General features: G+C 45.5%; 1 protein-coding gene across 1 annotated transcript in view; it reads left to right on the forward strand.

Moving 5' to 3' along the window:
- LOC131281713 (probable serine/threonine-protein kinase DDB_G0267686) overlaps positions 1-25,018 on the forward strand; it is a 62,570-nt gene extending 37,552 nt beyond the window's left edge. The window contains exon 7 of the mRNA XM_058311060.1: positions 24,758-25,018. Coding sequence (XP_058167043.1) covers positions 24,758-25,018 — 261 coding nt within the window. The remainder of the gene's footprint in view (positions 1-24,757) is intronic.
- Positions 25,019-25,458: the final 440 nt, after the last annotated feature.

The following is a 25,458-nucleotide window of genomic DNA, read 5'->3' on the forward strand; positions in this document are numbered from 1 at the left end:
CTCTTCCCGTAGGATGCGACGGCAAACGGCTTTCACACGACCGTTTGACATGATTTTGTATTTGGCTGCGCGCATCCAGCCAAGAGATCGATGGGAGTCGTGATTCGCCAGGTTTACGCAACCCGTCGCGATCGGGGACAACCGCAGATTGCCGAGGGAGTTTACATGCACCGGAGTGATTTATACAACTGAACCCTATTTCATGTCAGGTTGTTTATTGCTGTTCGTTCGTCTTTCTGTTTATTACATCGTGTGGGTTAGTTGGACCACATTTTTCGAATCTTTTATTACTTCTCTCAATGATCTTACTATACTTTAACAATGTGTAGAACAATCTATCTATTCACAACCGTCACACTGTGAATTCTTTTCTTCTCCCTCCTGTGTGAAAAAAAACTTATAAACCATCGAACATGGCACCGTTTTATGACTTCATCTGCTTAGTGAGGCTTTACGCAGTTGTCGTTGTTTAAAGAGATCTTTTTTCCATGCAGCTTTTTTCCTGTTCACCCATTTTTACGATCGCCACAGTATCATTCCCATTATACTCTCATTCGTACCACATTTATTATCGATTTGTAAGATTAACATTCGACTCGTAGAGGCAAGTCGTTTTGCGGGGTGCGGCGTGGAAAACAAATATATTTCTTTCTCCCCCTTTGCCCCCTCATCATCGGTCCGGTTCGGTTAATCTCTCAATTTAAATTGTATTTTAATGCTTCTGGTTTGCAACCGCGTGGAAAAGAGGTAGTTTCTATTTGAGTTACGTGCCTGGATCCGATGCATCAGGCTGCGGGCCGGATGCTGTAGCAATTATACGCGGCTACTAGCATGGAAACGCTACCGATTTTCGTGTGTTTGTTGTGGTTGTGTTGAGGTTGTGCCACTGAAACACACTGTACTGCTGGCAATGTGCATCTACACTAGCATCGAGCAGTGGCGGAAGGAGAAGAAATGAAAACGATTAATCTGTCCATGTTCGAAAGCGATGTTTCCCATTTTGAGAGATTTTGATTAAACTGCTTCCGCATCGGATAGTTGCATGGGAGTCGATAATCATTCCGGTTGGATATCGTTACTTATTTACTTAGTGCCGGGCTTTGATGGAGCAGAAATTTGAATAATGAATGGCGCTTGCAAAAGGCTAACATTATAACGTGATAATTCACCTTAATAACATGCGTTCCGTAGGGCTACGATTTAATCTCTTATCGTTGCATCGAAATCACCTGAGCCGGGTTGCGCTGTACGCAAACAGGTTCGATGGTGTTAATGATTCGTTTAGCCAAAGTAGTGGGTTTTTGCATTTGAATTTGCAATTTTATGAGGCTGATTAGTGACAAAAGCGCTGCTCCGTGTGCACTGTACGCTGCACGGACAGTGTGCCACTGTCAGCACGGTGTGAGATGTAGATGAAGGTTTAATTGAGCCACCTTCTTGCTCGATGGAGCCCTTCGTGAGCGGTGTTCGCAAGCGCCGTGACACGTGGCGGCACTCGTTGTGTGTGTGGAGTTGTTCAATTTGTCGACTAATTGCACGCATTATCCCATCCATCCATCTTACGGCACGCAGCGCGGGTTAGTTGGGGTGTCAGCAGCGTTGGCCTCTTACAGCTACACGCCCTTCTGCTGGTTTTTCGTTGCTTCGCGTGCCAATCGTGATGCATGGGAACCGGATGGCATATGTAGGATTGAGGCGGATTCGTACGCAGCTCAAGGATATGTTTTTGGATGTTGTTCGTCGTCTCCGAACTACCTGAACCTGAACCTGTTCAAAATTTCATTAAAACTCCCGTACATAATGCGAGGGAAAAAGCTATTTACTACTGTTTTCATTTACCAATTGAATTAATGCACTGTTTTAAATGGATTCAATTTAAACAACATGCGCTGCCTTTTATCAATTCATAACCAGCATCTTATAGAGTAAATCATTCTTTTTGTAATTTCCCTACATTTTTTGGAAACAATTCCAATTTTATTCTGTTCATACCAACGGTTCGAAATCTTATCCAATCTCTTATTTCGAATATCAGTTGAGTATTATTTTTACTTAGCTTCTGTTGCCAATGATTTGTAAAAATAATTGAAACAGGAAAGCATTCAAATTCACCTCTCAAATTAAGTTTTCTGTCTGTTTTTGTTCCTTTTTACTGTTGTGCCGTATATATTACTTTTTTTACTGTTGTGTACTTATTTTTTACTGTTGTGCCGTGTAGTCGTATATATTTTTTTTCGTTTTGTATATCGCATTAAAATTCCTAAAACCTGATGTATCGTGTTCGGAAATGTTTGTCATTTCGTAGTTTCTTGACGTCAATTGTGCTTGCATTCTTATTTTAGTTTTACAAACCAAATCAATCTTCTGAATTATGTTTTTAGTGTAGTGTTCTAAACATCCGTACCAATCATTTTCTTTTTCATGCTTCGAATTACAATACAAGCTCCAAAAAGTTCCTTCATTGGCGACTAAATTGCAAATAATTTGTTGGAATACCATTACAAACTTCTTCCATAACTAATAAACCATTGTTGCCTCTTCGAACATATGCAAGTTCGTACAAAACGAACGTAGAAACTGTATCGCAATGTTGGTAAATACTGAGAATTAACATATATTAAGGCATAACATTAATATAGCAAGAGAATTCGTTATTTGACGTAATAAGTGATCATTTGACAACGAACAGATCATCTTCGACCAATGACGACAGTGGCAGGACGTGCTGGCGCATTTTACCTTGTACCTTGCGCCGCATGTCTGTGTGTGTGCAATTCATACGTACACCATCTGGAACCGCGAACGTCCTGCCCGTGGGAAGTGGAAGCCGTTACTTTAGCCACGCTCCATAGCCGAAGCCACCGCAAGACGTCGGTACACGTTTTTTAGCACGTTTTTCCGCTTCCAGTTCGACGCTGCTGGAATGATTGCTGCCGCTCAATCTAGCGTAGGGGTGAAGAGGGAGAGGTGGGGGGAGGGGGGAGTGAAAAAAATTATGATATCATCTGGATCGGGCTCGCACCGCCACGCATTCCTTTCCTGCCGACCGAGCGCGAGGTCGCCACGCCAGAGTACATGACTACGTTACGACTACGGAGGTTGGAAAGCACTCGTTTTCCAACAGGTCCCGTGCGCTGGTCAGTAGCCGGGTCAGCGTTTGCCGAGCGAGTGCCGCATTTCGTGCCCTGGAATGCCGCCATGTTGTGTTGGTCCAGTTCTGCCACGGGTTCCTCGGCCAAAGCGAGCTGTCCTCCTCCGCAACACACGCGCGCAAGGCCACGGCGACGTAAACAAATGACACTTTGGAACTCGGAAAATTGGCTCCTGTCAGCGCGGTCGTCGTCGCTCGCCTTGGCCGACCCTTCCCCGCCCCCGCACCTCACCTGAACGTTGCTGTTAACGCTGCGAGCCCACGAAGATTAATCGGCGAAGATTAGCGCCTGCACATGATTTACAGCTGGCACTGCGGGTTGGATGCTGGCAATCGCCACGGATCGCAACAGGGGATAGTGTACCGGAAGTGGCGGGCACAAACTCTGGTGTAGATCACGAGCGCCCGTTAACGCCAGCCGTCGCTCGGGTGAAGGAAATGGGCGCGCATGTGTGCGCTCGAGCTCAAACTGTCAATCGTAATTATCGCGTGAGCGTGAACACAAATCTCCGCTCGTGCTCGTGTTCCAAGCTCCCGGGGAGCCGTGTGTGGGGTTCGGTGTCGGGAAACGTTTATGTTGCTGATTTCATTTTCCTAATGCTGGAATGGTAAAATTTACAAGCACAAGATAGAAGACAAAACGATGCAAAATGAACTGATAAATAATATGTCTTAAAGTCAGGTGTTTTCTCAAATCTCCTTACAAACATGTCTTCAACACGGTTTGATGATTTTTTTTGGGGGAGGAGGGGGGGGGGGGGGGGGAGGGAAATAAATAAAGGTTTGCTTCCCTGTAACAACAATTTTATTATTCGTAAATCATTGAGCAAAAACGGCCATTTAAATAGGGTTTCCATTGCTATAATCGATAATAAATAAATCAGCGTCTATTATTCCTCACGTTTATTTCTGTTGAGAACATCTTTACTCGGTATCAAATTTTGTTCGGCTCTAGTTTTTCAATTCGATGCAAATTGGTAGCAGTATTGGTATTTGTATGTATAATTTAATCAAGAATGCGTAATTGTGTGTCTTTAAAATGTTTTACGCACATAGAAAATAGCTAAGCATCAAGCTTTGTTTTTCTAGCCACAAATTTAATAAATTTGCTGGAAAGATGGAACAGATACTCAGAATTACAGTTGAATTGCAAATAAACATTCAGAGTTTAACATTCCATCGTAACTTATGAACTATTAACTCTGTTTCTAGCTGCTTCTGAAGCTTCCTCTGCTTTCTTATTCATCTATCCAAGCATTTTCCATTAAAGCCTGCCCGACTTACGATTCCCCTTTCGGTAGGCTTTGATCCGCTCTCCAAGCTGCTGTTTATTTGTCGCAAAATCGACCAGTTCAAGCTTCGCCTTTTTGCTGGGTCAAACTCACCCGGCGACCCTCGTCGGCATTTGAATATCATCAACTCGTGCTCGCTACTTAAGTAACTCGCCTTCCAAATCCGTCCGATGGGTCGGCCGAGGGGCGTGGTGGGAAAGGAAGCGAAAATGTGACCCACCGCCGTGCGACCGTGGGTTCAGCTTGGCTTGAGTCTCCAAAAGAAGAGAGCAGGAAAAAAAAGCAGCACCCCGAAAAACATCCCGTGCCGCGCGTGACCCTACGCTTTCACCCCGCGGTCAGATGCGTTATTTGTGTATCTGTTTCTAGCCGTTTTTTTTTATTATCTATTTTTCCTCTCCATTTCGTCCGTTTTGTCCTCCCCCCTCTGCTTCCCCAGGCTGCTTCCTAATGCGTTTGCGCCTAATTCGGGCGGATTTCGGGCTAAAAGGTTAAACGGCGGAAAGAGATACATTCCGGCGACGGTCGCATGATTCGATCCGGGGCGGAGAATTAGATCGATGTGCGCGTTTTCGGAGCCGCGTGGCTGGGCAAAGGTGACTATGTTTTTTTTATCTCCGTCGCTCTCTCTCTCTCTCCGGTTGACTTCTAAGATTGCGTGTGAAGCCCTAGGTTTCACAAGGAAAAGGGGGCAAAAACTCCCTTTTTTGTCGCACTGGGAAAGGGAAGGAGGCAGAGCAGGGGATGGGGAAGGGCAGCGCGGGACACGGGAACCGCTGGAACAAGATCCACCAGATCTCGATGTCACGATAGATGTCATTGATCCCGTCTCGAACTATGGCCACGTCTTGATCGAGCGAGCGAGCGGTGCGCAGACCTCTGGGGGAGGGTGAGCCTGAACCTGCTCCATGCCTGGTGACGGCTAGCCTGGAAACGTCTCAAGCAACACCCAGCCCCACCCCCTCTCCCCTCTACCCGAGAGGAAGCCGAAGAGGAAGCTGAAGAGCACCGGGCTAAGAACAAGTTCCGCCCGTTCGTCGCTTCGTCGCGCATTGCATGCTCCGCTAGAAGCTTCGACCGGGTGGAGGGGCAGGTCGCGGGGGATGCAGTGGTGACGTGGGGCGAAGGTTCAAGGATAGATACTGGTGCACCTCTCGTGCACCGTGTCGCCCGAAGCCGGTGAACCGGGTTCAGCAAGAACTTTGATCTCGTTTTCCGAGCCAGGTTTTCAACGACTTTGCACCAAGCGGACGCAAACACACTCACACACACACACACACACACACATACACAACTAGACCGTGGCATTCTGCCCCGTCTCATCGTCTTGTCGGGTTGTTTTTTTTTTCTTCTCCTCCCTAGATGCCCCTTTCTGTGTAGCGTGTGGGTTTTTCTGTTTTTGTTGGTAACCTCCTCCCATCGTAAGTTGTTGCGCAGATGATCGCCATCGGCATCAACATCATGATCTCCGGGCGTGCTGTTCACGGGCAAAGGGGAAGCCATCGCCATACACGGAGCATGATCCCGTTTTACCGTTGACACTGGCCGGCGGAGGCCCGATCAGTACGATCAACTAGTCCAGTTGCATTCCACGTTCTACGCAGCCATATCAAGCGCGCGGTGCAGCGAGATGCCAAAGATAGAACTCAACTAAACCTAAACGGCCGAGGCGGAGGAAAAACCAAACCACAGGACTAGACTTTTCAACGGGCGACCGGTCCGGCGAACGAATCCTTCACCCGCTGGACTTCCTCCACCCAGAGAAGCTCTGGCAAGGCCTCCTCAGCAACAACCTGCACGCAAAACGATTGACGATTTTGCTCCGTCGGGCGTGATGAAGCCGCGATCGACAAATTAGGCACAGCTTGGAATCTATCTTTAGCTCGGTTTACGCAAAAACACCCGAAATTCCCATCCACGGGACTGGCTACTCGGTCGGTCCAGCCCTGGGAGCTCGAGTTCCATCGGTACGGTTTCCATCCACTCGGGTGAACTCTCATTCACAAAACACCTTCACGGACGGTGACGTCCTAGAGTTTGGCCTTTCCTAGCGGACGGACGCACAGCGGGAAGAGTGTGCCGATCTTAGCCGCGCTGACCGTGTTATTTTTGTTTTGTCTCTCGGGATTTTAGAAACAGTTTTATGCAAATGCTAACCTTTTTCGCTATTTATTGTATTAACCCGTTTGGGCCGTGGCCGACCGCTCTCCAACGCTGCGTCCCCGGTCACCGGGCGGATGGGATGCGATACCGAGCCAATGTATGCCAATACCTCCATATAGCAACCGCAAGGCCCGGTTTGTTTAACGTTTTGTTGGTTTCTTTTCGCCAGCAGAATTTCTTCTTCCCCGTTCGCGTTGGCCGGTGATCGTTTTTGAATATTAAGCGCGACATCGCGGTGGTAAAAATAGTCGTGAACCTTGATTGGGATCAACAGTTACTCCAAATGTGCCGGTCTGACCTGAGGCTGGAGTTCTGCGGAGGACCTCTGGTTTGGTTGTGGGTTGGCTGGATGGATAATGCTCTCCTCACGTAATCTCCCGCCGATGTTGACATAGCTATAGCGGGTTTTGCAGGATTCGGATTCCTGGGATCAAACCGTCGAAATTGCTCGCAGCGATCGGTTTCCTCCAAAATTCTTGTTTGAACCACCTAAACACCCCTTGTAAATGAAGCAACTCCTTCAAACACGCATCCATCCGCTAATCTACCGGTTTCCCTTGAGCGTTCCAGCAGCTTATTAACGTCACCCCCGGGCTCCGGTTGCCCTTGGGCGGGTGCGGTTGGTCACTCGGCTAGAACTACTCGAGAGCCTATCGGGAGGAGGATCTATCCGCGGGTCGCCATCGCCACTCGCTCCAGTGATACTAACTTCTGCTCTTTTCGGGGACTTTGTTCGGGCGGGTGATAATGTTCTCCTTTGTTCTGATTGTGATAATGTTCTCCTCCAGTTTTGCGACGCACTCGCCCGGTCTCCACCGATTTTGGCTCATGCATTATTTATGATAGGCGTAGTCGTAGCTTTGAACTTGCCAAATCAAGAACAAAACCGCGATCGCGCACCGGCCACCAAACCGGTTGGATCGTCTTTGGGGAATTTTTAAAATAACTTCCGAGCCGCATGAATAATTCAGCAGCTCTCGAAATAAATTCTACCCCCTCCTCCCGTTCCCTACCGCGCAGAGCGTCGGAGGAGGAACGGGTTTTATTGTAGCCTCTGACCTAGAGGGTCTCCGAGGCGAAGCACCTCACAACATCGCACAGGTGCGTACGAGCACCGAAGCGCACCATTAAGCCAGCTTCTCGAATCTCCCTTGCTTCTAAATTCCACCACGTTCCACGCTGGTTTAGGAATCGGTTGACAGTGGATTCGATCTATCCGCCGTCCCTCCAACGAGCCTACCCCCGGATTTCGGGCATGCCGCAACCTTCCGGTTCACGCAGCTGTCATCTGGACGTTCTGCTCTGCTCTGCCCCGCTGCGGCCAGAGTGGTTTATGGAGCGCGTCGATTTTCCGATAGCCGATCGACGAGCGGCGCTTCACCGTCAAGTCGCCCCGGCTGGAACTCGCCGAACAGCGCCGAAATATAAATCGACAAAACATTTCCTGTTATTAATTCCCCATCCACCGGGATCGTCCGGAGAGATCCGGAGGTCCGATTCGCGGTGGTCTACCGATGCTCCGGACCTCCGGGATCCGTACGGGGATTAGTTCTCATTAATTGGATTCGTTACGCAACACTCTACCCCCCCTTTGCCCCTGTTGCCCCCATCGGGACGCCAAGGCGAGTCTGGGAACTCGCACCGATCTCATCTGGTGGCCTTTTCGTGGCGTCGGGAGTCGACAAGTGCCTCCGCGGTCGACAGAACGACAAATGGTGTGATTTCTTCTAAAACCCTAATCGACTTGGTCAATCGGCGAGTGGCATAATGCTGCAGCATGGTTATTGGGGCATTAGAACGGTACAGAATGTGCGAGGCAAAATAATAAGCGATGGCCCATTCCTCCGGCACTCCGACCCTTTCGTTCGAGCCACCTGGAGCCTGGCGCGAAGTGGAAGAGGAAATGCTGGATTGTTCACAAGCACAAGCACCACCGAAGCCCAATTGCGCTCGCAAAGTGGCCCAACGCCCAGCGCGCTCCGTGGGCGCAGCATCGATGAACCATCAAGAGACTCGATCTCCAGTCTGTCCATGCGCGTGTGTGTGTGTGCATGTTTGTGTGGGGAAATTTCGGGCAATTGAAGCTCGTGAAGCAAAATAAAAACAATGCTGCTTAGCTCACGGACATAGACCAAGATTTGGTGTGCGAGGAGGGAAAGGGGGGGGAGGGGGAGAGAAAAACAAAGCGAAAAACGGTACGGTTCCCGAAACATCTGCTCGGTGCGGTTTTGGAGAAATCGCCGGAATGCTGGTGGGAAAACCGTTCGCGTCTCGCTGGGAATGTTGCTCTAAACTACGTCAGGTGGCCATCATCATCTTTCTCGCGGGGCCAAACGCCGCCCATTGCTGGTGTCTATTTGTGTCATGTTGTGGCTCCGAGGGCCCTCCAACGGTGGGCCATCGTGTTTGGCTTTCCTGGGCAAGCATAACTTGTGCTTTCTTAACTGATGTCGTTCTATTAGCATGTGTTTGCTTTTAGCTGAGCTCCACTGGATATTGTTTAATTTTTCTCGAATTGTTTTAAGTTGATTGGTTTGGACCAATCTGAATTAAACAACATCAATCATTATAAGAGAGTTTGATTTTCCATTAGGTTTGAGCAAAATGTTTAATTGTTTTTGATTGGATTTAACTTATGCTTAAAGTATAACACGGGTTTTTAATTTTTTAACAATCTTAATTTGATTTCTCTCAGATTTTCAATTTTGTAAACACACTTTAATTTTTTGACTCAAAGGATCGCCAGGAACACGTCTAAAGTAAGTTTACATTTCAATCCATATTTATTGGACAATTTTTTTAAACTACTCTTGAAATTGAACTTTAAATTCTTCCTTCTCAGTTTTTGGTCAATGCTATATTGATTTAATAAATATTGACTTTTCACATACCGTGCTATTATCTTTCCAAAATTTCTAAAGAAAGATTTAATATTTTTAAAAATCAGAAAGCCTGCCTCACTTTAGCAAATATTACACATCTTAAAGTCGATGGACGAAAGAAGCATTCACTGACAGCGTTCTGCAGATACGCATAACAGATTCATTATCATTTCTAAGGCTTATTACAAAGATCTTCCTACCCTTCTGGGCTTCGGTTGGATGCGCCGGGACGATCGGTTTTGCGGTGTGCTGCGCCCCGTTTGCCTTCGTAACAAACGATCGGATGATTGCCATCGATGGCGGTTGGCCAAGGGGCGGGCAGGCCAGGCAGGAAGCTTATCTTCGCTGGGTAAAAGGGAAAAGGAACTCATTGAAGCCAAGCGCAACCCACCGCGTATTGGAGGATGCCGTTCGGGCCGAAGCGAATGCACTTTTTCCTGCAAACCCGGCGGTGCCTGCGGTGGTGGTGATGATGATGATGATCGCACAACAGCCAGCCAGAAAACTAGTCTTAGGGTTAAGTACGCTTCCCATTTTTCTTGCGGCTACTGCGCACAGTCGGCTGCGCAATCTCCGCCCGCTCCAATCACTTGGTCGCCTCTCGGGTCCCCTCCCGGGAGGGAACCAGGTTCTGCGCCATTTGCCGATCCTCCCCCCTTCCCCCTCCCTGTTTCGAACGCGATTGAATTGTGATATTTTGCCGAGCATTATTAGCGTCTTATCGAGGGACGCATTCTTTACAGCATCGGCGGTTTTAATGCGCCGATCGGGTGAACCACTTGCGGCGGGCCATTAGTTGGCGCTTGCGATCTGACCTTTGCGAAAAACGCTACCGGCTAGAAAGTGAGCCGATTTGGCCATTCGCTGGGATTTGGTCAAACGTGTTCGATGACTGATACAAAACAAATTATTTTGAATGTAGTTAAATAGAGCAGACGCTTACCAAAGGCGTTATAATTCGTTCGTAAAATGGTAAATTCATTTAAAAGATACCAGTGACGTCTGCATTATAATAAGTCAGGGTGGACATGAGTCACTACAATATGAGTACATAAATTTGAAACATCAATATCGATTGTTAAAATCAAAATTGAAGTGTTTTGTTAGTTGTATTTTAATTTACAACTTATTAACAAGGTTTATTATAAATTTTGCATTAATTACTGCTCATATTAAGCCGTTTCTATTGAATTATTTGAAATAATAGACCATGTTAAGCTAGTGCTTGTTAAATAATGTTAGTTAAGCCATTTGAGCCTATAATGCACCATTATCCTTGGTAAAATCGCAATTTTAAGAAGTTGGACAGAACTTCAATCTCTTTGATTAGGAGCTTCCGGGTTCATTGGCTTTTCAAAATGAGCTGTATAAACACGAAATTATACTATGGAAATGAAGAATGAAGAAATAAGCTCTCCCATGACAGGATCTCTGAGCAGGGGCGGATCATAGGATAACCAAACAAAGCAGCGTCTTGGAGGCCCGAGATTTCAAGGGACCCGACCTTGAAAATATGGCCCATATTTTTTTTTAACTTTAATTTTGGAAAAAAATTTATTAGTTTGCAACAAAGATGCTTACTTTATCATATGTGTGATGAACTTGTGAATTTTCTTTTGCATAAATAATAAATGAACAAATGAAAATGTGAGAAAGAACCAACTCATCTGAATTGTGTTTTTTTTTTGGCAAAAGGTGCCATATTTTGTAGGCAAAAATATGAGACCATACAATCAAAGAGATTAAATACAAATACTCGAAACAACAAAAAACGATCAAATACAAGTACCCGTAAACAAATAAAAAACTCATCAACTTGGTTCATAGAAAACGTTATTAGTGTTAAATGTGGTTTCGCAAAAGCTTATGATGACGATGAGATTAATGAGAGATTCATGATTCCCAAAGATTCATCAATGTTCACAGAAAAGAAAACTGATGAGTAGAAATAGGTTAGAGAGTCTCTTTTTTGTTGGTCGCATGATCTACGTCAATGAAAGAATCCTGAAGGTTCTTGAAAGAACCATCTCTGGGGTCTCCGAGATTCATAAAGGTTTCGAAAGATTCATCAACGTTTGAAGATTCGAATCTCAAAACATTAATGAATCAATCTGAATGAATCTTACATGAAAGATTTAATCTCGCCTAAAAATTCATTAGGATCAACACTAATAGCGTGTTTTTGGGACCTAGAACTTAGAGCTACCCCAAGAACGGTTAATCCGCCTTGGTTCCTGAGGAAAATGTGTTAAGAAATAGCTAGAGAAAATAATCGCATACTTAAAAGAAAGTAATAGTTGGCTTTGCAAAATTACAGTGACAAGTGTGAATTCAAGAAATCAACCAATGAATTCGGATACAAACATCCATTCCGCATGTGGTGCATGATCGGCGAACAGAAAACCAGACAAAAAAAACTCGATCTTCCGCTTCCCCGGGGGCCATAATTTTCACGAGCACGCCCCGATATCCATGTCCCGAAAATCAAACATTCCTGCGGCAGAATGTCGAGCGAACTGTTAACTCTTCTCCATCATCTGCGAATGAGAAGTTAATTACCGAAATGCGTTTCGACAGGTTAACAAGTGTTTTACTCTCACCTTAATTAAGGCAGCGAAGCGAAAGGCAGCCCGCGGAAAGTGCAAACGAACGCCAACAGCAAAAGCGGTATCAGGTCCGTACGTATCATCGGTTCGGTCCCAAAGGTCTTTACAATGTCCGGGGTGGACGGTGAGAAGGCGAGGGGTGTAGGATGCCTGGGGCGAGGTGCGGCAGGTGAGGTGCTGGTCCAGTGGAGCTTGCCAAATATAAATGGAAAGGATTGTCCACGTGAATGTCGAGGCGCGCAATCTTTTCGGCAGGCTTTAAGCTTCATAACCGCTTATTTTGGGCGTCTCGCTTCGGTTTGGTGTCTTTTCGTCCCATTTTATTGGCGAAGGTGCATATTGGCGATGCACTCACCGTTGCACTTCGCCACTGCAACTAATTAAGACCTTAAGCTTGTGACCGTTGGAATGGAATGCCGGTTTATCGGCTGGGAGTTTACAATTCTTGGCACAGAACGAAGAACGTCCCGGTTCTGGATCTCTATTGATCTTCGAACTCCGCGCGAATAAAGGTTGCGCCCCCGGGGTGGATAGCGATTAACTTTCTCATTTTGTTTCAATTCGATTCCTTCCCCGAAAGTGGAACCGTGAAAGTAACCACACAACCGGGCGCGAAAGTAAAAGGCGAGCCCCATTCTAAAGGGAAGACACTCGCGTAAGAGTCGAGCGTAAAGTCGAGCAATGTTCGTTCGAACGTTTGCCCTGCGATGCGTTTTGGTTGTTATTTTGCTCCCCGTCCCGGATTTTGGACCTTCACCAGGCCGGCATTAAATAATGTCCTCGGGCAAAAAAACCGAGTCGGCAAACACAATGGAGTCGTGGCAGAATGTAGGCAAACGTATCATCAGCATAATATTTCGCTGCATTCTGCCGAGCCAGTGAAGAAACTCGCCCAACCCAATCTCCTAAACGCTCCTTTCGTTCCTCCATTTTGTTTTCGGGAGACGTTTGATAGCTTTTAGGAAGGCCCTTCGAGTGAGGGTTCGTGAATGGTTCGGAGAAGTTGCATTTTTATGGCAGCCCAGAAAACCCCCCGGGTTGCCTATCGGGTCCGATGTGTCCAGAATGAGATTTGTCCGTTCTACTGACTCGCCAAAAAACCGAAAAGGATTCCTAGCCCTCGGGGCAGCTCACTGGCGATACCTTTCGCTTTTAGGACACGGCTTTTGAGGATCGTTCCTGTCGGGTTTCACCGGCTCGCCGGCAAGGTCGATCGTCAATCTTCTGGCGCGTTTCGTCGGTTTCGATGCTCATTAAAAATTCTATCGAACCAGTGCTACTCCAGCCAACTCGCCTCGCTTGGTGCCTCGGGCCAAAGGTCTCGCCAAAACCGCCCGTCCGCTCGTCCCCGCCCGCAGCGGAATGCGTCCCGGCAAAGTGCGTTGGATGCAGCAAACCGAAGCCGAGAAGATGGCAAATGCAGAAGGAAAAAAGGGTTCTAATCAAGGATGGCTTTCCGATGGCGGCCCTTATTTATATGGCCGTTCTTGAACGCCGCTCCCGGAGACGATGAGCGGTGCAGATATTCTTGGAATCCTCCATCCAGGGTTCCGAGGACCTCCCGACTTCCATTTCGACGCCTTTCGGTCGCTCCCGGGGTCTCCGAGGTCAGGACCCGGGAGAAGCTCACCGGTGACGCTCGAAAGCCACGGGCTCGGGTTCGGGACCATCGGCGAGGGAATCTAAAAAACAAAACAAAGAGCGAGAAAAAAGACCCGAGCAAAAGATCGCAGCGAACGGGAAATGTGTAGCAAATATTTTATTCAAGTAGCCGCGGGGATCAATTATTTCGCTGCTGCCTCCTCCCCTGGGCGTTCCGTCCACCTACCGCGGCTCTGCAGCTCCGATGCAATCGTCGCGTTTTTTTCCTACCTTGCCCCTCCTTCCCACCCCAGCACGGGCTTTTTTTGCGCGCACGCAAGCCAACTCCAGCGGGACTCAGCGGGCATCCGATCCTCCTCGTGCAGCCTTCTTAATGCTTGTTCCCTGTTTTCCGCAATGCCTGCGGCTTCCCGGCACTGCGCTTGTGGAGCTCGGGGAATGGCTCGGCAAAGGGCTCCCCTTCTGGTCAGCATCCCCTCCACCCCCTCCCCCGGGGAGTGTGCATCGGTGCTGCATCGTTGCGCGCGGGATGCGCTCCGGTGATTGTAATTTCCGATGAATTACTGCAGCATTATGCTTCCTGAGCAGTCTCGGTGCACCCGCCACTCGCAGCCCTTCTTCTGCGGCTTCTCCCTCTTGCCAGCCTTTATCCCCGGCGCGGGATAGTGCCCGATAGCGTGCGTGCAAACCGGGTCAATGCCGAGGTTGAAGCGTTTGATCCACTTGCTCCTTTTAAAGGTGTTTAATTGTAGCCCAAGCGGTGAGCAACTTGTTTGGACGTACATCCGATTCAATTTGTGAGGAAAGTTCATCGAAGATTTGGGTTTAAAATATCTGTTTTGAGAGAAGAAAATCTACACTTTTCTGGTAAAAGTCTTTTTCACTTTTTACACATGAAATGTAAGGGCTTATTTGAATTTTGAACATCCACCTGTCAGGCTAAATCCTTTTGTTTTTTGACTTGGTTTTATGTCTTTAGAAAAAGAAAATTGAAAAGAAAATTAGACGAAAATAAAAGCATTCAAAACTTGTATTAGTTGGTTATCACTCGTAATCAAATCAATTTTAATGTATCAAGTCAATACTATGACAATGCTCTAAACTTGACATTTGTTGATAACTTTAATTTTACTTACATTAACTGTTACTCACATTTCCCTGAACAGATGCTCTACAAATGGTTAAGATAATACTAAACCGAACGAAACATATTTTGCATGATTTGATTTAGGTTAGAAGCTTTTTGGTTCGTTTAGGAGTTGTTAAGCGTGGTTGTTGTCTTCACATGTGTGAGATTAGTTTTTGCTTCTATAAAATAGTGTTTGCAAAAACGACCAACTAAAGGATAAAGAATTGGTTAAAATACATTCCAAAATCGTTTATTATCAGGCCTCGAAGCACTTACAAATCCTTGTAAAACATACAAAGTTCAAATGTAACAATTAAATGAGACGAAATTATGATTAAAGCTATGAACAATTTTTGATTTTTGTTGATACGCCTTTTTGCCAAATGAACTTATTTAAAAAAAACAATCGCTTTACCAAAAAACATAAAAATATGTATTGCTTTGAGCAAAGTCTTGAAACCCATTCAAACAATTTAAATTTTACACATACGCCAAATTAAAAAAAAACAAGCCAAAAACTAGTTATTTATTGTTTGCCATTATACCTGTTTCTTCTCAAAGAAAGGACATTATTTTTGACCACCATTTAGTTCCACTGTGCGGTAAGAACGTTGCGACCGGATCGCTTCGCCAAACGACTCGATCGCGGTCAATTTAGACGTTCGATCCTAACCTTTTACGACCCCTCGGAGCACGCAGGCTTCGATGTTGGTTGTATGTGTGCCCGGTAGAATTAAAATGTGCCCCCGAGCATGCAATGTTCCTCTCGCGATGCTGCTGCTGATGTTGCCTCCTTTGCTGCTGCAATTTTTTCCCCGGTCGGTTTTGTTGCTTTTTTCTCTTCCCCTCGTCCTTCTGCATGAAGAGGCCCGGTAAAGAGATGGTGTTGCAGTTCCCCGGTGTAGTTAGATATCCAGAACGGCATCCGCCACTAAACTGCACCAACAAAGTATCGGTAGACACAGGTCGTCCGATGGAGGCGAGTGCAGGGTGTGATCGGCTTGATTGGAGCAGGCAAATATATTACACTTTGCACCCGCTCTAGATGCAGCCCTCGTCCAGTTGCACTGGTTCGTTTTAGTGTGCATTCTCTCTCTCACCCTCTTTACACTCGCGCTTCTTGAAGTTCTTGATCTTGCTTAACCCTTGATGTTCAACCTCATCGAACGGATAGCTCTTCAGAGGGTGTCGTGTTGTCTTCTTATCATCGAAATGAAATGTTACCTTTTCCAATCCCTTAAGGCTGTATTCACCTCGGTTAATCTCCCTCGCTCGTTGTTTCCTTCACCCTTAACCCTTCATCCCAACCCAACGTGGCTCCCGTTTCGTGTGACTCGATGCCACTGTCGCTTAATATCTGACTCCCGGGTTGGATTGAAGGGGCCAAAGTCGTTCGTTGCTTGGTAGAGTACGGTGGTTGAAACCCTAAGAAGTGAGGAAACGGCTGCATAATCTTTTATGTGTATATGGCACACATGTTTTAATCACAATAATTTCCTCCCGAACCTGAGACCACCACCTTGGAACGCGTTTCGTTGGTGGTAAGGCGGATCAAACGATCGTTGCTGGAACATAATGAAACAATGTTGAACGAATTGGCGCTGCCGTCGAGAGCTATGCTTTTCTTGGTTGCTTTTTTCCTTTCTTTTGTCCAACTCTTTGCGCCGCTCACCTTCCGACCGGGAGCGTATTATGTTACACTTTCGTACACAATGTTAGTTGATCCCGAAGGCTGCGACTAATTGCACAAATTTCAGCACGTTTACCGTGTTCCGTAAGCGCCGATTGTAAAGCCATGTGGGTTGAAAATGTGATACACTTCGGGCATGTGGTCTGATGGGTTTTTGATTTCAGTTTACTTACATTTATGGACACAACTTTTAGGTAAAATGTTAACCACACAACGGTGCATCTATTTTCCTGAAAGCTTCATTTTAAGCGGATGAACAAAACGCCGCATCATTCGAAATCGGATGCGCCGGAGGACCCTCGGATTCGATACGATCGAGCATCGCCCGATGGATATGATTCACAAGAGCTGCTTTGCAGAGTTGCGCCGTCGCAACAATTCCGCCGGGCCTGACGTGTCTATCTATCGGGGGCATTTGATTTATTGCTTTTTATAGCGAAAACAACATTGCTGCTACCTACCACCGAAGGCGCGAGGTTGTAAGGGATGAAAGGTTGGAGCGGTCGGAACGCTCGGAAGGGTGGCAAAAGGATCCGAAGGGAATCGAGCCGGTCGGGTGATTAACTGCAACCGATGATGCACTCCGGCTTCATCACGATGGCGGGACCCGGTGCGATGGCCGGTGGCAAATGCCGATCGTGGTTGCCATTTGTGTGTATGTGTGTGTGTGAGATTTGAGTGGAGAAAAAGGGGATCTCAATCAAAAGCTGATTACTGCTGCTACCGAGTGCTGGTGAATCGATCGCCGTTTAGGGGGAGGGCAGGACAAATTTCTCATCCGTCTTCGCTAATCTGCCATTTGACATGGTCAATTCCATTGGTTCGGGACCGATTGGCAACATTGCATGCAATGTATCGACGTGGCGCATCGCTGGGAGATGATTAATTAGACTTTATGAGCGGAAGACCAAACCTGGATGGTGCTAGGATCCAGGAAAAGGGAGCCATCGGACACCAATGAATAGTTTCATTTGGTTTTATCCAGAGGGTGCTTGACATCTCTTGGAAGCAACATTTCTTTCCATGGTCAGAAATTACTCAAATTGACGTCTACATAGTTCTTATTCTTGAGGATATTTGTGATCACCTCAACTCTTTAGTCTCAGTTCCTCTTCTTATCATGAAGAAGAAAATACCAATTTTGAAGCATGGTTATGGAAATAACATACTTGGAGTAGGATCATATTACCTAACAACTATAACATCTTCTAATTCTTTTGAGTCTTTTAAAAAATGTGTATGTAGCAAAAGAAAGCGAATGGTGGAGTACGTTATTTCAATAACAATGTAAGGGCAAAAATGGCCGATTATATAATTTGTAAAGCTAAAATGTTGAAGTTCATGATGTTGGGAAATTCCGTAGACTAATTATAGGCCTGTTATGCAACATGCAATTGACACTATTTGCAGAAAAGACATTCTGTTTTAAAAACTAAAATAAAATTTGTGAAACCAAGCTCATGCAAAACATAATTAGTTTGTTGTTTGGAAAAGAAATTTTAAGAAATCTGACGCATTTTGGCAAAATGACATTCGACGCTGTCAGGATATAAAGAACGTGTTTTAAATGGGACAAATGCAAATTTTCAAAGCTTGCATTCATTGATTAACCAATGTTTTTTTAATATTTGGTTACAGTTTTCATTGAAGCGTTATCCGTGACAACCAACATGAGGATAATTCTGTTCTTCTTTGGGTACTAGGCATTTGCGTTGTCATGTTTTTACGCAATAGGTATTTTGTATGTGTTTTAAAAGTTTATAAAAAGAGAAGGTTTCACCCAAGCCTCACAGAATAATGTGGTGACGATAAATCGAATCAAACGTACGTTTCCCGCAAATCACCGAGGAAGCTTTTCAATTTTTCCACGTGTCCGTTGACGTTGGCGCGGCGTGCCGAGTCTATTACAACGTAAACGATTGAGGAATAATCATCAAGACAAACAGCTGAATTGAATATGATTATTAAGATAATTGGCGTATAGCTGTCGAGCTGCTGCGACTCCGTGAGCGCACTGGCTTGATTGAAGCTGAAGGAACGAGAGGAGGGCATTAAATCTTTCCGATCGACGTGAACCGCAACCGGGACTCCGTATTCCGGATCGCCGCTTCGATCGTCGTTGAGCCTGTGGCTTGGGTTTGGACCGAGTTGGGAAACCCGGTACCAACCAACAGCAGCCATTGGCGGCAGCAATTTGCCCGAGTATCGCCGATGCCGGTAGCCATCGGTGGAGGTCCGCCGAGATAAGATTTATGAACGGCGAACCGACCGGGGCTGTGTGTAGTAAAACGTTCGGTTCATTGAGTAAATCCGTAAGCATTCAATTGCACAAATTGTCGGTTTTCGTCGTGGCGGTTGGCGTGCGTTTTCCCGGGGTTTTTTTCGAGCGCCGTTTTGCCTTTTTCTTTACGCAACACTCAGTCCATGCCTCTGCCCAAGCTAGGATAAGGGTGGGCAGAGGGGCATAAGGACCACGGGAAGGTAAATGATGCCCCCGCCGCCCCGGTAAGTGCAGGCAAGATGGTGATCCTAGCTGATCGCTTCTGGGTCTTCTAGGGTTGATTGAGTTCCCCGGGAGCTCCTTGGAGGTTACGGTTTAGGGGGCGTCATGCCGGAGCCCCAGCGGAAACCAGCTAGTGCAGGGTAGAACGTGGAGGTTTATGGACGAACCTAGGGCCCGAGGGAAAGCAAACAGGCACACAAACGGTACACCCGGCTGCAGCAATCACTCATTCTCAATGAGCATGTGGCTCGCGTCCGAGGCGCAAAGCCCGACCGAGGCTCCCGGTGCACCGATGCAGTACGCCAGCGCACGCGCATGCCATTCCCCCGGCATAATTGTAGTTGTCGGTGCACGCGCACCCAACACCCTGCTCCTGCTCCTGCCCCTGCCCCCCCGTTCCGTGTTCAGGAAGCCGACGAATGCACACGAAAATCCTCTCCTGAAAACCGCTGCATCCGTAACGCCAAACCTGCCATGTGCAACAAATCGTAACACCGAGCGAACGGCAACTTTGCAAGGCGAGCTAAGATTGATTCCTGCGCGCCGGTCGGGCCCTCCTCCGCTCCTCCTCCGAGGCATACGAGCGACGTTTGGCCTTCGTAAATTATCGAAACCCCCAGAACGCGTCCAAATGCGAAAGCGCTAATTACTGGCTATCAGGCGCAGTGCATTGCAACTCAAGGGAACTCCGGTCCTCCGGGAAGCCTCGGTTCGGGAAGGCAACCCGTCTCGGTAATCAATTGCAAGTGGTGGAGTTCGCGCCGCGACTACCTTCGCCGAGGAATGTGCGTCGTGTATCATTTGTCACGGTTGACCAGTTTCCGCCTTCGCCGGCAAAAAAAAAAAAAATGCAAGGGGAAAATGCACATATGCATTCTAATCAGTGCGGCGCTTCTAGCCGGTGGGCTGGTGGATGCGAGCTGTGATTGCGTTGTTTTAGGCGCTCATGTAAATCAAGCAGTACATCAGTTATCACATGCACCCTCAGCAGGCTTGATTTGCATACACGAATTAACAAAACAAGAAATACTTACTGCAAATATCTCATCGTGTACATATTAGATTATGCAAAGAATTTTATTTGATTCAATCATCAACGAAGCGATAGCTCATGTAAAACTATTGCAACAGGGTTTATTTTTCATGATTTGCATTCAAATGCATATATAAATTAAAAATTGCATATAACTTTGATCTTATCCCCAGTATATTTTTCTAGAATTTTCAATTTGAGCATTCTTTAAAGCAATGATAAATGTTCATAAAGTTTCTATCAATCTTGGATGTAACATTTTCTTACGTATCTAACCATTTTCATCTTCGATATTTATTTCAAAAAGGTTCAGTTTTATCCACAAATTAAATTTATACAAATAATAATTAGGCATTCATAACAAACGAGATGGTTGGAAAAATTTTAGTACGTCTGTCAACAAGTTTTAAAACATCGACACCACGTTGGAACGGAGGTAGATATTATACTTTAACTGCTAAGCAACAGCTTAAAAGTACTGACTTGGTGTTATACAAACATGTTGTCAATTTGAGTAAAGAAATTGATTTTCTATATTAAAAAATCATTTGCATCTTAGGTTTTTTAGTTTAAAATCTAGGATTGATCTTGAAAGTCGGATCTCCAAAGAACATTGTTACTTTTCGGATCAGAAACAAAGTTTAAAATCCGTAAAAGTAGAATGCTGTTTTCGCAGTGAAATTTCTCAAACTGACAATTAAATGAATCTCAAAATTACTTCGTCTGGACACCAATACAAAACTGGAGAAACGTATAACAATAAAGCAGTATTATAAATTAAGGTTAAGGTTCCTTAGTCCTGTAACATATCATTGCGGAATAGAGTTGTTAGTTCACTTGCTACTTGTTTCAAAACATAAACACAACCTCACATACAGTTCGAAATATTATTTTTTATAAGGATTTATACATGCGGATACAAATCCAAATTCTCAAACGGAGGCAGAAACTGCGAAAGCTAAGCCAGAACACAACTACCCTTTATGAACTCGCAGTATTTTTTCTCCATTAAACATCAACCATTGAAGAACATACGTTAGCGAAGGTGCAACATGCATGCACGGCACGGCCAGCTGATGCGTACGAAGTTAATGATGAACCAGATAATGCGAACGCTGGTGATTGAGCAGCACAGAATGCAACATAATCTTCCGCATTGATGGTCAGCGTTTTATGCATCTTGCTTCCTCTCCGTTCGTTCGTTAAACGCCTCTCGGGGGTGCGCGGGGGGGGGGGGGGGGCTACGGTGTTAAATACTAGCACGAGCGCAAGGTTGTAGACTGCATGTGCATTTGCTCGGAACAAACTCAAGTGGTGCTTCCTCTTCGGTGGAGCGGAGTCAGGGGAAAGAAGTGATGAACTCAGTGTGATACGATGACGATGACGACGACGAAGAGGATGATCGCCGGGAAACCTAAACCGGTGCGATGACGATGCCATAATCTCGGGATGGGCAATTATATTTAAATCAAACTTATTTCACCCAGATGATCCCGATTGTGCGGGTGTAAATGTTTGGACTGAGCGTTTGGCGGTGTGGTCCCGGGGCTCGTAAGGAAAAAAACGGTAGTCCGGAAAATTAGTGTTGGCGCATGCCGGACGCAAACGAGCATGACAGAAACATGAAAGTCAAAGCTCACCATCACCGGTGGCTCGTCTCATGAGCTGCAAACGAGGAGGAAACATTGTTGTAGACGGCATGCAACCGCAACCGATTTGTTTCTGTGCAGCTCAGAGGATGGAAATCCCGATGGTGAATCTGCTTAGTCACTCTCAATCAGGTTTACTATGGGAGTGTTTAACAGATTGGAGAAAATCTAGATTAAATGCACAAAATGATCATCACTTATGTCATTTGCAAACACGTTTGCTTGTTATACTAATGCAAGTAATGTTTGTTAGAGTTCTTTCTATCTATTTCCTTGATTAATTCCCTTTTTTTGTATTTTAAATCCTTGACAAAAACAACCCTCAATTTTTTGTTTATTTATTGATGAAATATTCTTCATTAAACCAATGTTTTTTTCTTCTAAATACGATTCACGACAGTTTAGTACGTAGGTGTTATGAATTTATTAACAATCTTCCATTTGAGGTGTTTATTAAGCCCCATTCAAGAATCTATTGACATCGTGTCGTAGCAATATCAAGATTATCTTTAAACTGATTTAAAACAAAATTATGATGATTAACAAAATTGCTGGGAATAGTAATTAATTATAGGGCCTTTTTATAAAGCTTTTGGGAAGTTTTGCTTCGTGTTTCGTGACTTGTTACCTTCACCACCAACAAAGATTCCTTGGCAAACATGCAAACAGCAGTGCATAAACATCATCATCAAATGCATGAAAAGGATATTTAATGATCGACGAAATGTGGGAATGCTTACGTTCCTTCACTATTGCATTGATTGCAGATGCGTCCTAAAAACGCCCAAAAAGCCATCAAAAATGCATTAGAGAAATGCGGTGTATTCATTCTCCAAAATGGCATTAGAAAAACGGAACAGAAAGCTGAGGGCCGTGTCGTGTCGGCCCTGTCGGCCATGTTCCTGCCGGTCAGTCCCAAGGAGCCACGGTTCCTCGATGGATGCTGTTATTACCGAAGTGTAATGGTAGGATCGTGACGCGGCCAGCCCGAAGGCGCGTGCCAACGGTTCGTTCCGTTGTTCGATGTTGGTGGTGGTGGTGGTGGTGGTGGTGGAACCTTTTTGTGCTGGCATGGATCATTCGCGGGGAGCGATGTTTGGATTTGATATGCATAATCTTGTCCAACGCTTTGTGTTTTCCTTTTCCTGTTTTGCCTACTTGTCCGCGGCCTGGTAGCCGCGATTCCCCACCGAGGCCGAGTCCTTCTGCTCTGTTTGCTGCGCCGATAGGTCGATCCTGCCAGTGGGAGGCGAGCATAAAATGCGACTGCAGCGCCGCCCTCATTGCTTATGCATCATCAACAAGTTGGCCCGCTTTTTCGCCCGTGTGCCCCGTGTGTTGTTTTTGTTTTTCTGCGCAAGTTTTTTCAGCCCTCGTACCTCTTTGGCCATCGAGCAATCTGTCCGGTGGTGGGATGCACACAATTCGACCAAACGCTATCATTAGAGAGGGGCACGGATTTTTTATTTTTCCCTCCTATTTCCCTCCCGTTTGCCGTTGTTGCTTCCATGCCATGGTCGAGGGAGGCGAGTCACCATCCTGCCGTTATGTTGCCCCGTTCGCCCTCTGCCAGGCTTTGGTGCAGCTTAATTTAGGCGGAAAAAGGTGTACCGGCCTGAATAGGGCCTTTAGGGGAGCGGAAACATAAACAACGGCCCAGCCTAGCGACATGTCAGGAATGGCCCATGCCAGAATAGTCCCGCAGCACGACAGGAGTCTGGCATGTTGACGAAGCGTTTTCATTCCTGTTTCTGGATCGGGATAGACAATAGTGTTTAAACCGACGGTTAGTTTTACTGCCGTCTTCATTATCAACAGCAGTTTTGAGCTGATTTATATCTCTTGGGCTTCAAAATAAAGGACTTCCTGGCCTTGGAGCAACTTTTTGTCATAAATGATGATGCTTCATGATGAATCAGAGAGTTTAATGCGTAGAAATTGCACGTTTCTGTTGTAATACCGTTATTTTATTTTTTACATACGCTTTTTATTTAGCGCTCAGCAAAGAAACTAGTTCAATATGACAACAATGATAAGTTAGTTTTTTGCAAAAGCATTCTGAAATTACGTCAATATACCTGTAATCAATTTAAGTGTAATAAAAAGAAAATCTAAGGTTTTAAAAATAATTTACAGTAAATTCATATCTACCCAATAATAATATAAACGAAGTAATTGAATAGTCATAAATGTTTGCCCATTAAAAAAAAAAAAAGATTAAGAGATCATAGAAATTTGGAAGAATGTGGAACCTTGCAAAATTAACAAATTGTTTCTTGAGATACGTGTTTGTTAATTTGAAAAGTATGGTTTATGGTTAAAGTTTATCCTTTTATCCTTTTTTACCTTCATTGGATAAAATAGGCATTATTTTATTCATTTTACACAAGTAAAATATTAGCCACACGTTTTGGAATGTCGATAGTCCAGCTCAGAGGTCGATATGCAATTCCGGTAAAGGGCCAGATGATGAGGAAAAAACCCGAAAGGTCTTTAAACGATGGTTTAATGTTTGACAAGGAATATTAAACCCGTTTTAAATTGAGCATAACTTTTTAAATATTTACACAGTACTCTAAGATAAATTATTTAAAGTTTCAATTGTTTACTATTTTAGCCGTGTGGTCTTATTTTCGATAATTTTCGATTCAACGTATACATTTTTACGGATTCTGGACGAGATTCACGAGGCTGGGAAATTTTAGACCGATCAATAGGGAAAATACGACTGAAAATGTATTCGAGGAAGTCGCCCGTTATTGAACACCTCGTTCAACAAATTCAATGAACATTTTTGACGAAAACTAAGTGTAATATCGTGAACAAATCAAATAAGAATGGAGATCGTTTGTTTTTTTTTTTCGTTATGTTGTTCTAAAATGTTCTCGGATTTTGCCGACCCCTGGTCTAGCCTATTATGAAATTCGGAACATATTTCCTTCACTTTTGCTTGTTTCAAACCAAACTATTTCATGTTGGCCCCCTTTGCATGTTCGTTCGGAAATGTCGAGCAATGACTAATATCGTGCATTCGTTCGGTTGTTTTTTTATTTGCAGAATTTTCGTGATCAGAGCATCGACGGGGCCGGCCTGCCGCTGCTGACGGAGGAACACCTGACCAACTCGCTCGGCATGAAGCTGGGCCCGGCGCTGAAGCTGCGCTCGATGCTGGCCAAGAAGCTGGGTGGTCCGTGCCCGTGCGCCCTCTGCAGCGTGCCGACGCCGCCGCCCGCCCGCACCAACAGCAGCGGCAGCAGTAGCAGCAAAGGCGACACAACTCCCACCAATCGGCCACCGAGTAACGGCTCGATCGGGTAGTCGCTCCTGCAGCTGAAAAGACACGATCGAACGATCGAAACGAGAGCATCCTCCAGGGAGCGGACGGGGGCTTGGAACATCCCCAAGGCAACCCTGGCAGCATTCCCAGACTCCCTCGCTGTGTGGCTCTCTCCAGCGCCTTTTCCAGCCGTTCCAACGTACTTACTAGAGATACGCGTGTTGGCCGCTTCTTTATTATTTCTTTTTTTCATTCAGCAAGCCGGGACATGTACAATACCTACGATTAAGTATGATTTAGTGTTAAATATTAACGAAGGGCCCCGATAGAAAAGGCGCGGTTGAGGATTGATTTGCGATGCAAACGTCATAAAACAAGAACGTAGGATGGAAGAGCGCTCCAGATTTTAAAAATAAGTAACAGTGGTCTATTTTACTTTTTTCAACTCTAAATTGTCAATCTGTTTGATACTCAATTCAGG

This window comes from Anopheles ziemanni, chromosome 2, assembly GCF_943734765.1.
Source record: "Anopheles ziemanni chromosome 2, idAnoZiCoDA_A2_x.2, whole genome shotgun sequence".
Lineage (NCBI taxonomy): Eukaryota > Metazoa > Arthropoda > Insecta > Diptera > Culicidae > Anopheles > Anopheles ziemanni.